General features: G+C 40.4%; 1 protein-coding gene across 2 annotated transcripts in view; it reads left to right on the top strand.

Annotated features, from left to right (window-relative positions):
* Nucleotides 1-11476, top strand: part of LOC117200989 (cytochrome P450 3A28-like) — a 55069-nt gene extending 43593 nt beyond the window's left edge. Inside the window, exons 13-14 of one of the 2 annotated variants that reach the window (XM_049699277.1) lie at nucleotides 8199-8361; nucleotides 10931-11476. In XM_049699277.1, coding sequence (XP_049555234.1) covers nucleotides 8199-8361; nucleotides 10931-11026 — 259 coding nt within the window. In that variant the 3' untranslated portion in view covers nucleotides 11027-11476. Of the gene's footprint in view, nucleotides 1-8002; nucleotides 8093-8198; nucleotides 8362-10930 lie in introns of those variants that run through there. The other variant, XM_049699278.1, reaches the window with a different exon arrangement.
* The last annotated feature ends 570 nt before the right edge of the window (nucleotides 11477-12046 follow it).

Below are 12046 nucleotides of genomic sequence, written 5' to 3'. Positions count from 1 at the left end.
ATTTTAAAAACAGGATGGTATTATACTTTATTTGGTTTTGAACTTCTTTATTTAACAGTAAAGTATGAACAACATTCTATGTGTATATGTTTGTATGCATATGCCATAATTTACCTAACCACTGTCTTTTTATTCCCTTTAAGCCTTTCTCTCTGTTCTCTCTTAGCTCTCTGAGTTCACCCCATGTTCCCACATTCCATATTTTTAAACATTGGCTACATTTCCTCTAGCATTATTGTGAGAGTGCAGGCTGGGACCTAGAGGTCTCATCCCTGATGGTTCAAGCAGCCTCACTGAGGACGGAGGTGCACACAGGTGCCCTGGTTCTGTCTGTGGCTGCACACCTGGGTCAGGTCCCTTCTACCTCAGTATTTGATGACTTTCCAAAGTGAAGTCATCTGTTCTCTACATGTCTGAGATTTCCTCCTTGGATGGGTCTTGAGCATCCTCTTCTGGGAATTCAGAGCCAAGATCTGGTTTGGGCACAGATTGGACCCTGGAAAGAGTTAATGCTCTCCCATTTAGTGTATGGTAAGCAAAATTTGGAATGAGCTTTTTAGGCCAGTAGCTGGGATCTAGACCTTTATTACACCCTATCAGCTCCCTGATGGCCAAGAGTTGTTTTGTTTGCCATGGAGTCCCGAGTGCTAGCACAATGGTGACACATAGCACTTATTGACAGAAGAGTCAGAGTGGACCAAGTCCTCTGTTTTCTGGGCCAGGGAACCTCTGCAGTTCCTCCAAGCTCAGTAGCTCCCTGTCCTGCAGCTTCACGAACCTGGAACCAGAGACCACTCACTGTACTTCCCTTTGATTCATTCAGTCATCAAGCAGAGAATAAATGCTCACCTGTGGGTGAGGGACTGGGCCAGCCAGTGAGAAATCCAAAGGTTAGGAAAAAAGCCCATTATGGAGAATTTTAAAAATATTCACAAGTATGTGTGATTTGACACGTACACAGGAATATTCTATAGGCACAAGCCTATTAAATACTTTATTTAAAAAAAATTTTAACATCTTTATTGGAGTATAATTGCTTTACAATCGTATGTTAGTTTCTGTTTTATAACAAAGTGAATCAGCTCTACGTATACACATATCCCCATATCTCCTCCCTCTTGCATCTCCCTCCCATCCTCCCTATCCCACCCCTCTAGGTGGTCACAAAGCACCGAGCTGATCTCCCTGTGCTATGCGGCTGCTTCCCACTAGCTATCTGTTTTATATTTGGTAGTGTACATATGTCAATGCCACTCTCTCACTTCATCCCAGCTTACCCTTCCCCCTCCCCGTGTCCTCAGGTCCATTCTCTACATCTGCATCTTTATTCCTGTCCTGCCCCTAGGTTCTTCATAACCATTTTTGTTTTTTTTAGATTCCATATATATGTGTTAGCATACGGTATTTGTTTTTCTCTTTCTGACTTACTTCATTTTGTATGACAGACTCTAGGTCCATCCACCTCACTACAAATGACTCAATGTTGTTTCTTTTTATGGCTGAGTAGTATTCCATTGTATATATGTGCCACACCTTCTTTATCCATTCATCTATTGATGCACGCTTAGGTTGCTTCCATGTCCTGGATATTGTAAATAGAGCTGCAATGAACATTGTGGTACATGACTCTTTTTGAATTATGGTTTTCTCAAGGTATATGCCCAGTAGTGGGATTGCTGGGTCATATGGGAGTTCTATTTTTAGTTTTTTAAGGAGCCTCCATACTGTTCTCCATAGTGGCTGTATCAATTTACATTCCCACCAGCAGCACAAGAGGGTTCCCTTTTCTCCACACCCTCTCCAGCATTTATTGTTTCTAGATTTTTTGATGATGGCCATTCTGACTGGTGTGAGGTGATACCTCATTGTAGTTTTGATTTGCATTTCTCTAATGATTAGTGATGTTGAGCATTCTTTCATGTGTCTGTTGGCAATCTGTATATCTTCTTTGGAGAAATGTCTATTTAGGTCTTCTGTCCATTTTTGCATTGGGTTGTTTGTTTTTTTAATGTTGAGCTGCATGAGCTGCTTGTAAATTTTGGAGATTAATCCTTTGTCAGTTGCTTCACTGGCAAATATTTTCTCCCATTCTGAGGGTTGTCTTTTTGTCTTGTTTATGGTTTCCTTTGCTGTGCAAAAGCTTTTAAGTTTCATTAGGTCCCATTTGTTTATTTTTGTTTTTATTTCCATTTCTCTAGGAAGTGGGTCAAAAAGGATCTTGCTGTGATTGATGTCATAGAGTATTCTGCCTATGTTTTCCTCTAAGAGTTTGATAGTGTCTGGCCTTACATTTAGGTCTTTAATCCATTTTGAGTTTATTTTTGTGTATAGTGTTAGGGAGTGTTCTAATTTCATTCTTTTACATGTAGCTGTCCAGTTTTCCCAGCACCACCTATTGAAGAGGCTGTCTTTTCTCCATTGTATATCCTTGCCTCCTTTGTCATAGATTAGTTGACCATAGGTGCGTGGGTTTATCTCTGGGCTTTCTATCCTGTTCCATTGATCTATATTTCTGTTTTTGTGCCAGTACCATACCGACTTGATTACTGTAGCTTTGTAGCATAGTCTGAAGTCAGGGAGCCTGATTCTTCCAGCTCCGTTTTTCGTTCTCAAGATTGCTTTGGCTGTTTGGGGTCTTTTGTATTTCCATACAAATTGTGAAAATTTTCGTTCTAGTTCTGTGAAGAATGCCATTGGTAGTTTGATAGGGATTGCATTGAATCTGTAGATTGCTTTGGGTAGTATAGTCATTTTCACAATGTTGATTCTACTAATCCAAGAACATGGTATACCTCTCCATCTGTTTGTATCATCTTTAATTTCTTTCATCAGTGTCTTATAGTTTTCTGCATACAGGTCTTTTGTCTCCTTAGGTAGGTTTATTCCTAGGTATTTTATTCTTTTTGTTGCAATGGTAAACAGGAGTGTTTCCTTAATTTCTCTTTCAGATTTTTCATCATTAGTGTATAGGAATGCAAGAGATTTCTGTTCATTAATTTTGTATCCTGCTACTTTACCAAATTCATTGACTGCCTATAGTAGTTTTCTGATAAAGTCTTTAGGATTGTCTATGTATAGTATCATGTCATCTGCAAATGGTGACAGCTTTACTTCTTCTTTTCCGATTTGGACTCTTTTTATTTCTTTTTCTTCTCTGATTGCTGTGGCTAAAACTTTGAAAACTATGTTGAATAATAGTGCTGAGAGTGGCAACCTTGTCTTGTTCCTGATCTTAGTGGAAATGGTTTCAGTTTTTCACCATTGAGAATGATGTTGGCTGTGGGTTTGTCATGTATGGCCTTGATTATGTTGAGGTAAGTTCCCTCTATGCCTACCTTCTGGAGGGTTTTTATCATAAATGGATGTTGAATTTTGTCAAAAGCTTTTTCTGCATCTATTGAGATGATCATATGGTTTTTATCCTTCAATTTGTTAATATGGTGTATCACATTGATTGATTTGCATATACTGAAGAATCCTTGCATCCCTGAGATAAACCCCACTTGATCATGATGTATGATCTTTTTAATGCGCTGTTGGATTCTGTTTGCTAGTATTTTGTTGAGCATTTTTGCATCTATGTGCATCAGTGATATTGGCCTATAGTTTTCTTTCTTTGTGACATCTTTGTCTGGTTTTGGTATCAGGGTGATGGTGGCCTTGTAGAATGAGTTTGGGAGTGAACCCCCCCTCTGCTATATTTTGGAAGAGTTTGAGAAGGATAGGTGTTAGCTCTTCTCTAAATGTTTGATAGAATTCACCTGTGAAGCCATCTGGTCCTGGGCTTTTGTTTGTTGGAAGATTTTTAATCACAGTCTCAATTTCAGTGCTTGTGATTGGTATGTTTATATTTTCTATTTCTTCCTGGTTCAGTCTCAGAAAGTTGTGCTTTTCTAAGAATTTGTCCATTTCTTCCAGGTTGTCCATTTTATTGGCATAGAGTTGCTTGTAGTAATCTCTCATGATCCTTTGTATTTCTGCACTGTCAGTTGTTACTTCTCCTTTTTCATTTCTAATTCTATTGATTTGAGTCTTCTCCCTTTTTTTCTTGATGAGTCTGGCTAATGGTTTATCAATTTTGTTTATCTTCTCAAAGAACCAGCTTTTAGTTTGTTTTTTTTTTTTTTAAAGAAGATGTTGGGGGTAGGAGGTTTTTTTTTAGTAATTTATTTATTTATTTTTGCTGTGTTGGATCTTCGTTTCTGTGCGAGGGCTTTCTCTAGTTGTGGCAAGCGGGGACCACTCTTCATCGCGGTGCATGGGCCTCTCACTATTGCGGCCTCTCTTGTTGCGGAGCGTAGGCTCCAGACGTGCAGGCTCAGTAGTTGTGACTCACGGGCCTAGCTGCTCCGCGGCATATGATATCCTCCCAGACCAGGGCTCGAACCCGTGTCCCCTGTATTAGCAGGCAGATTCTCAACCACTACGCCACCAGGGAAGCCCCAGCTTTTAGTTTTATTGCTCTTTGCTATTGTTTCCTTCAGCTCTTTTTCATTTATTTCTGATCTGATCTTTATGATTTCTTTCCTTCTGCTAACTTTGGGGTTTTTTTGTTCTTCTTTCTCTAATTGCTTTAGGTGTAAGATTAGGTTGTTTATTTGAGATTTTTCTTGTTTCTTGAGGTAGGCTTGTATAGCTGTAAACTTCCCTCTTAGAACTGCTTTTGCTGCATCCCATAGGTTTTGGGTCGTCGTGTTTTCATTTTCATTTGTTTCTAGGTATTTTTTGATTTCCTCTTTGATTTCTTCTGTGATCTCTTGGTTATTAAGTAGTGTATTGTTTAGCCTCCATGTGTTTGTATTTTTTACAGATTTTTTTCCTGTAATTGATATATAGTCTCATAGTGTTGTGGTCAGAAAAGATACTTGATACAATTTCAATTTTCTTAAATTTACCAAGGCTTGATTTGTGACCCAAGATATGATCTATCCTGGAGAATGTTCCATGAGCACTTGAGAAGAATGTGTATTCTGTTGTTTTTGGATGGAATGTCCTATAAATATCAATTCAGTCCGTCTTGTTTAATGTATCATTTAAAGCTTGTTTATTTTCATTTTGGATGATCTGTCCATTGGTAAAAGTGGGTGTTAGAGTCCCCTACTCTGATTGTGTTACTGTCAATTTCCCCTTTTATGGCTGTTAGCATTTGCCTTATGTATTGAGGTGCTCCTATGTTGGGTGCATAAATATTTACAATTGTTATATCTTCCTCTTGGATTGATCCCTTGATCATTATGTAGTGTCCTTCTTTGTCTCTTATTATAGTCTTTATTTTAAAGTCTATTTTGTCTAATGTGAGAATTGCTACTCCAGCTTTCTTTTGATTTCCATTTCCATGGAATATCTTTTTCCATCCCCTCACTTTCAGTCTGTATGTGTCCCTAGGTCTGAAATGGGTCCCTTGTAGACAGCATATATATGGTTCTTGTTTTTGTATCCATTCAGCCAGTCTATGTCTTTTGGTTGGAGCATTTAATCCATTTACATTTAAGGTAATTATCAATATGTATGTTCCTATTACCATTTTCTTAATTGTTTTGGGTTTGTTATTGTAGGTCTTTTCCTTCTCTTGTGTTTCCTGCCTGGAGAAATTCCTTTAGCATTTGTTGTAAAGCTGGTTTTGTGGTGCTGAATTCTCTTAGCTTTTGCTTGTCTGTAAAGCTTTTAATTTCTCCATCGAATGTGAATGAGATCCTTGCTGGGTAGAGTAATCTTGGTTGTAGGTTTTTCCCTTTCATCACTTTAAATATGTCTGCCACTCCCTTCTGGTTTGTAGAGTTTCTGCTGAAAGATCAACTGTTAACCTTATGGGGATTCCCTTGTATGTTATTTGTTGTGTTTCCCTTCCTGCTTTTAATATTTTTTCTTTGTATTTAATATTTGATAGTTTGATTAATTTATGTCTTGGCATGTTTCTCCTTGGATTTATCCTATATGGGACTCTCTGTGCTTCCTGGACTTGATTAAGTATTTCCTTTCCCATATTAGGGAAGTTTTCAACTATAATCTCTTCAAATATTTTCTCAGTCCCTTTCTTTTTCTCTTCTTCTTCTGGGACCCCTATAATTCGAATGTTGGTGTGTTTAATGTTGTCCCAGAGGTCTCTGAGACTGTCCTCAATTCTTTTCATTCTTTTTTCTTTATTCTGCTCTGCAGTAGTTATTTCCACTATTTTATCTTCCAGGTCACTTATCCGTTCTTCTGCCTCAGTTATTCTGCTATTGATTCCTTCTAGAGAATTTTTAATTTCATTTATTGTGTTGTTCATCATTGTTTGTTTGCTCTTTAGGTCTTCCAGGTCCTTGTTAAACATTTCTTGTATTTTCTCCATTCTATTTCCAAGATTTTGTATCGTCTTTACTGTCATTACTCGAATTATTTTTCAGGTAGACTGCCTATTTCCTCTTCATTTGTTTGGTCTGGTGGGTTTTTGCCTTGCTCCTTCATCTACTGTGTGTTTCTCTGTCTTCTCATTTTGCTTATCTTACTGTGTTTGGAGTCCCCTTTTGCAGGCTGCAGGTTCATAGTTCCCATTGTTTTTGGTGTCTACCCCCAGTGGCTAAGGTTGGTTCAGTGGGTTGTGTAGGCTTCCTGGTGGAGGGGACTAGTGCCTGTGTTCTGGTGGATGAGGCTGGATCTTGTCTTTCTGGTGAGCAGGACTGCATCTGGTGGTGTGTTTTGGGGTGTCTGTGACCTTATTATGATTTTAGGCAGCCTCTCTGCTAATGGGTGGGGTTGTGTTCCTGTCTTGCTAGTTGTTTGGCATAGGGTGTCCAGTGCTGTAGCTTGCTGGTCGTTGAGTGGAGCTGGGTCTTAGCATTGAGATGGAGATCTCTGGGAGAGCTTTCACCATTTGATATTACGTGGAGCCGGGAGGTCTCTGGTGGACCAGTGTCCTGAACTCGGCCCTCCCACCTCAGAGGCACAGGCCTGACACCTGGCCGGAGCACCAAGACCCTGTTAGCCACACGGAATTATCAAGATAGTGGTCACTGGCAAGTGAAACCACAAGAGAAGAGTCCCGTGCTATGCCTGGTCCTGCTGAGCAATTTTCAGACTTCAGCTCATTCTGGCAAGAGGGCAACTGGGTCAGTGAGGCAGGGTGGGGTCCGTTAGGCGGGCGGCCTGAAGGGCCCGGTCGAAGCCCTCGGGGAAGACCAACGGCGGCCCAGACCCTGGCCTCCTGCAGCTGTGGCCTCTTTGGGGTCTCCTTCCCGGCGTCAACTTGCTCTCAGTCCTGCCTTACCCTGAGCTTCTTCACTAGGCGAGTGCTCCCTGAGGTGATGCACAGAAAGCGCGGGCCTAGCTGAAGCGCGAGAAACGGGGGTGGAGCCACCTGAAATGCTTTCAGTGTACCTGTATGTGCACATTCCCTGCTTAACAACCGTCAGCCCATGTCTCTGTCCCATCCACATGCCACTGCTGCCCTTCTCCATCTTATTTTAAGTCACATTGTCTGTAAATCTTACAAAATGTTTTGCAAAATAGGGCCTCTTTAAAATATACATAACTGCAACGCCATTATCACTTTCCCCAAATATACATTTTTTCCTTGACATATTCAAATATCGAGGAGTCAAATTTGAATAGAACAGAGGTCTAACCATCAAGGAATTCATGGCTAGTGGAACAGATAGACAAGGATGTCAGTGATCACTCTGGAGTAGTCATATGCCCATGTACATATTCTGACCTAAGCATCCCCTGTGTGGGGGAGAGAAAGACAGAGAGCCAGAGAATGACACAAGGGAACTGGAAGGGAAAGGAGAGGAAAACAATTGAAAAATAACAATTTAAATACTCGGAGACGTTTCTCCAGCTTCCTTCCCCCATGAGCATGTGACCAACATAAGTGTGCGTGGAGATGGGAACCCATGTTTCCTTCAGCCAGTCTCATTTCCTAACTGCGATTCAGAATGTGAACATCTCACCACCCTGAATGTAATTTTAGTGTTTAAAGATAAATTTTCTTTAAACAGCATTTATCTCACCTCCTCAACAGGACTGAAAGCTCCTGTAGAGTCAGGGGAATGGGAAGGATCCATTGTCACACAAAATAACCACAGCTGGATTCAATGACTAGACCACACAGGTATCTCTTATGCTACTGGTCCAAGAGTTAAGTTTAAACCTCAGGTCTGGAGCTCTTGTGGTTTTTCTGTTTCATTAACTTGTTTCATCTACTTTTATGGTTACAGGTTCAGTAAGGAGAACAAGGAGAGCAGAAATCCTTACACATACATGCCTTTTGGAGTTGGACCCCGAAACTGCATTGGCATGAGATTTGCTATCATGAACATGAAACTTGCTCTCGTCAGAATCCTGCAGCACTTCTCCTTCAAACCTTGTAAAGAAACACAGGTCAGTAGTTAATTTTCTGCATGAATAACATTTTATTGGGAGTTCTTTTTTTTAACTGATGGGTCTCTATATATCTAAGCATGTTATCAGTTCAAAGAATAATTTATTCTGTTAGCCAGAGAATCTGTTTGGAGCCATCTGAAATCTTTAATTGTCAATATCCAGGGAGGGCTAAGTCTGTGGCCCACATTCAAGTCCACTGGAATGAAGGGAAGTGTGTGCACAGTCATGAGAGCACACACTGCAAAGTCATGGCTCTTCAGTGATGCTCTTCTCCACCGGAACTTACAGAAGCTCTCCTGGCAGTGGTTCTCAGCCTCTGCTTGTATAATGAAATTACTGTGGTGCTTTAAAAAAAGCCCTGATGCCTCAGTCATCTCAGACTTTCTAAAATAATTCACCTGGAGTGTGGCATTCAAAGCGGCCCCACTGATTCTCCTGTGCAGCCACAGTGAGAACCCCTGATGGAAAGCATTTCTGCCAGATGTGAAGGACTCCCACAGCCCCCTCACCTTCCAGGGGTCCTGCTGCCATCAAGATGGGCTCCCTTTACATTCTAATAATAACTCTATGTGTGCTCTTCCCCACCCCCATTCTATTCTTCCCCCTTCAAGTTCTAGTTCAATCCCAAGCCCCTCCATGAAGCCTTCCCCACCCAGTCCAAAGCCCACTCTGTCCTCTGCTCTGTTATCAGTTACCACAGGCTGGCATCATGGATCCTACCACCTAACTTAACACTTTGCCGTGGAACCATCCAGTTTGGTTCTTATGTTTTCTTTGCCCCTAAGAATACCCTTAACTCTAGCTCCTCATTTTATTTCTTTAATAAACTCCCAATGCTGCCTTGCAGTCATCCGGTAAATGCTTGCAGAGTGACTTTCAGTTGAGTTAGAGTTCTGGTACACAAATTATGTTCAGTTTGAACTTTTAAAATGTAAAAAAAATGACATGTAAGTACATGCTTAGTGTGTGTGTGTCTATTTGTCTGCAGGGGAAATATATGTATGTCATATGAAATTTTAAAATACAAAGTGTTACATGTATAGAAAGATCTGGAATCTCTCCTCTGAGGAGCACAAAGAACAGTTGCCATTGTTCATTCATCTCAAGCACAGCCCTGTAATAAGGCTTATTTCTAGGAGTCACACATTTAACCAGCAGCTCCTCCCCTTGGGTAGGCTTTCTCAGGGAAGAGGAGGATAGAGACGGTTTCCATTTTACTTGTGGGAGTCTGTGTGTCCGTCCTGTAGGTGTGTACAGACAGGGGACTCAGCCCTGAGAGGAATGGGGCCTCTGGCACACCTGGGAAGGGCAGGTGCTCCCTGAAGCTCCACCCAGCCATCCACAGGCTGGGGCTTCTCCCTCCACGACAATTTGCTTGCCCTTCAGTCAACTGAGATTAGAAGGTCACTGTTGGTTCCCCCAACTCTGAAAGGGGCTAAAGGTGAGAAAGGGGCTAAAAGTACTGGAACAAACACTGTGGTCATCAGAAGTTCACCATTTGCACTACACTTGGAGCCAGGAGGTGTTAAGAAACAGACATAATGCTTCACAATGACCTCTTCCCATCATGAAACTGGGTGGATTCTACTGGGAGAGGTGATTGGACGCTTTAGAAGTTGAAGAATGTGCTTACAATTAAAATTGTAATACCTATTCAGGATTACCTTGTAAGTTCCAACATACACAAAATTACCTCTATATCCTTTTCCGAGAAATTTGCCATAATGCCTAAGAATCTGTTATGTTTTTAAAACTCAGTATTTTTGCTTAAAATTTAAATTAATAAAGAACACAGGCCAACCTGATTTTGTATCAAGCCTGGTACAGAATAGGTGCTCAATAGATATTTTGCTGAATGAATGATGGATGAATTTTTTCACCATCCCTCTTAACACAGCTTATAGAGTAAATATAAAGAATCAAAGATAGGTAGGGAAAATTGAATGAAGGTGTGCAAAAGGTACAAACTTCCAGTTATAAATAAGTACTAGGGCTATAATGCAAAACATGATGACTATTGTTAATATTTCTGTATGGTATAAGAGAGTAGGTCCTAAGAGTTCTCACAAAGGGAAAATAATATTTATTTTTTTCCTTTCCTATCTATATGGGATGATGAATGTTAACAAAACTGTGGTAATAATTTTGTGATATATGTAAGTCAAATCATTTTGCTGTACACCTTAAATTTATGCACTGCTGTAAGTCAACTATATTGTAATAAAAATGGAAGTTAAATTCTGATAGGACATGAAAAGGGAATACCGTGAACAACTGTATTCCCATATGTTTTATAATATACGTTAAATAGACCAATTCTCTGAAGACACAAACTATTAACATTCAATCAAGAAAATATAGACATCCTGGCTGTCCCTATATCTGTCCCTCTATCTATCAAACATACTGAATCGGTAGTTTAAAAAAATCAAATATACATGATGCTAAAAGTAGCTTTTACATGTTTGTAAAGGATTATTGTCCATAATGTATCTCGTCTACTTTGCTTTTTTTTGTTGGTGGGGCTCCATTAATCGGTTCTCATGTGTTTGTTTAAATGTTGCAGATCCCCCTGAAATTGTTCACTGTAGGACTTACGCAGTTGGAAAAACCTGTTGTTCTAAAGGTTGTGTCAAGAGATGCGACCGTAAGTGGAGCCTGACTTTCTCGAAGGACATGGGCTTTGATCTTCAAGGAAGCTGTATCCAGGAACACCTGAGACTTTACTTACTTTGTGATAAAACTATTAAATGAAGATAGGCTTCACCTACTGCTCTTGATGGACAATTAGGTATTCTGCCCAATCATTTAGCTTTCTCATTGTCTGTGTGGAGTGTTATATATTGCGTCATTAAAGGAGGTGACAAGTAAGTGCCGGATACTCAACTTCATGGGCTCTCCTAGGACCATCTCCATCCACTTCCTGATGGTAGTTAGTACCATCTACTCCTCCTGAGCACTAATCAGAATGAAAATTTCTCAACAAACTCTAATGAAAATAAGAATGATTGTGGTGACTGAAGTAGTGACATTTATGTCACAGATTTTATTTTGAATATTCTAAATTAAATATTACATTGAGCAAGTCAATAAACATCTCTTTACAAAAGTATAATCTGATGCCTTTGTGCACATTAGGGGGAATGTATACAGCAGAATCAGAGAGACTCAGGGACTAAATGCTTTTGACCATCACAATCCCTGGTGGGTGGGGCCTTTTAAAAACTCCAGGTTGACATATTAAGTAGGTAAGAGTTCACTGACTGTGACTTTTCCCAGTGCTTAGAAATCTGCCTTTTAAATCTACCTTTATAGTTTAAATCTACCTTTTTTGGAGCACATATGTTTTGTTTCTTTTTTAAAATTAATTAATTAATTAATTAATTAATTTAGTTTTGGTTGTGTTCGATCTTCTTTGCTGTGCGTGGGCTTTCTCTAGTAGTGGCGAGCGGGGGCTACTCTTCACTGCAGTGCGCAGGCTTCTCATTGCGTTGGCTTCTCTTGTTGCAGAGCACGGGTTCTAGGTGAATGGGCTTCAGTAGCTGCAGAACGCGGGCTCAGTAGTTGCAGAATGCAGGCTCAGTAGTTGTGGCTCGTGGGCTCTAGAGCGCAGGCTCAGTAGTTGTGGCGCACGGGCTTAGTTGCTCCATGTCATGTGGGATCTTCCCGGACCCAGGGCTTG

This window comes from Orcinus orca, chromosome 16, assembly GCF_937001465.1.
Source record: "Orcinus orca chromosome 16, mOrcOrc1.1, whole genome shotgun sequence".
Lineage (NCBI taxonomy): Eukaryota > Metazoa > Chordata > Mammalia > Artiodactyla > Delphinidae > Orcinus > Orcinus orca.
The sequence above is the reverse complement of the archived record's forward strand: the minus strand, read 5'-3'. Positions and strand labels throughout refer to the sequence as shown.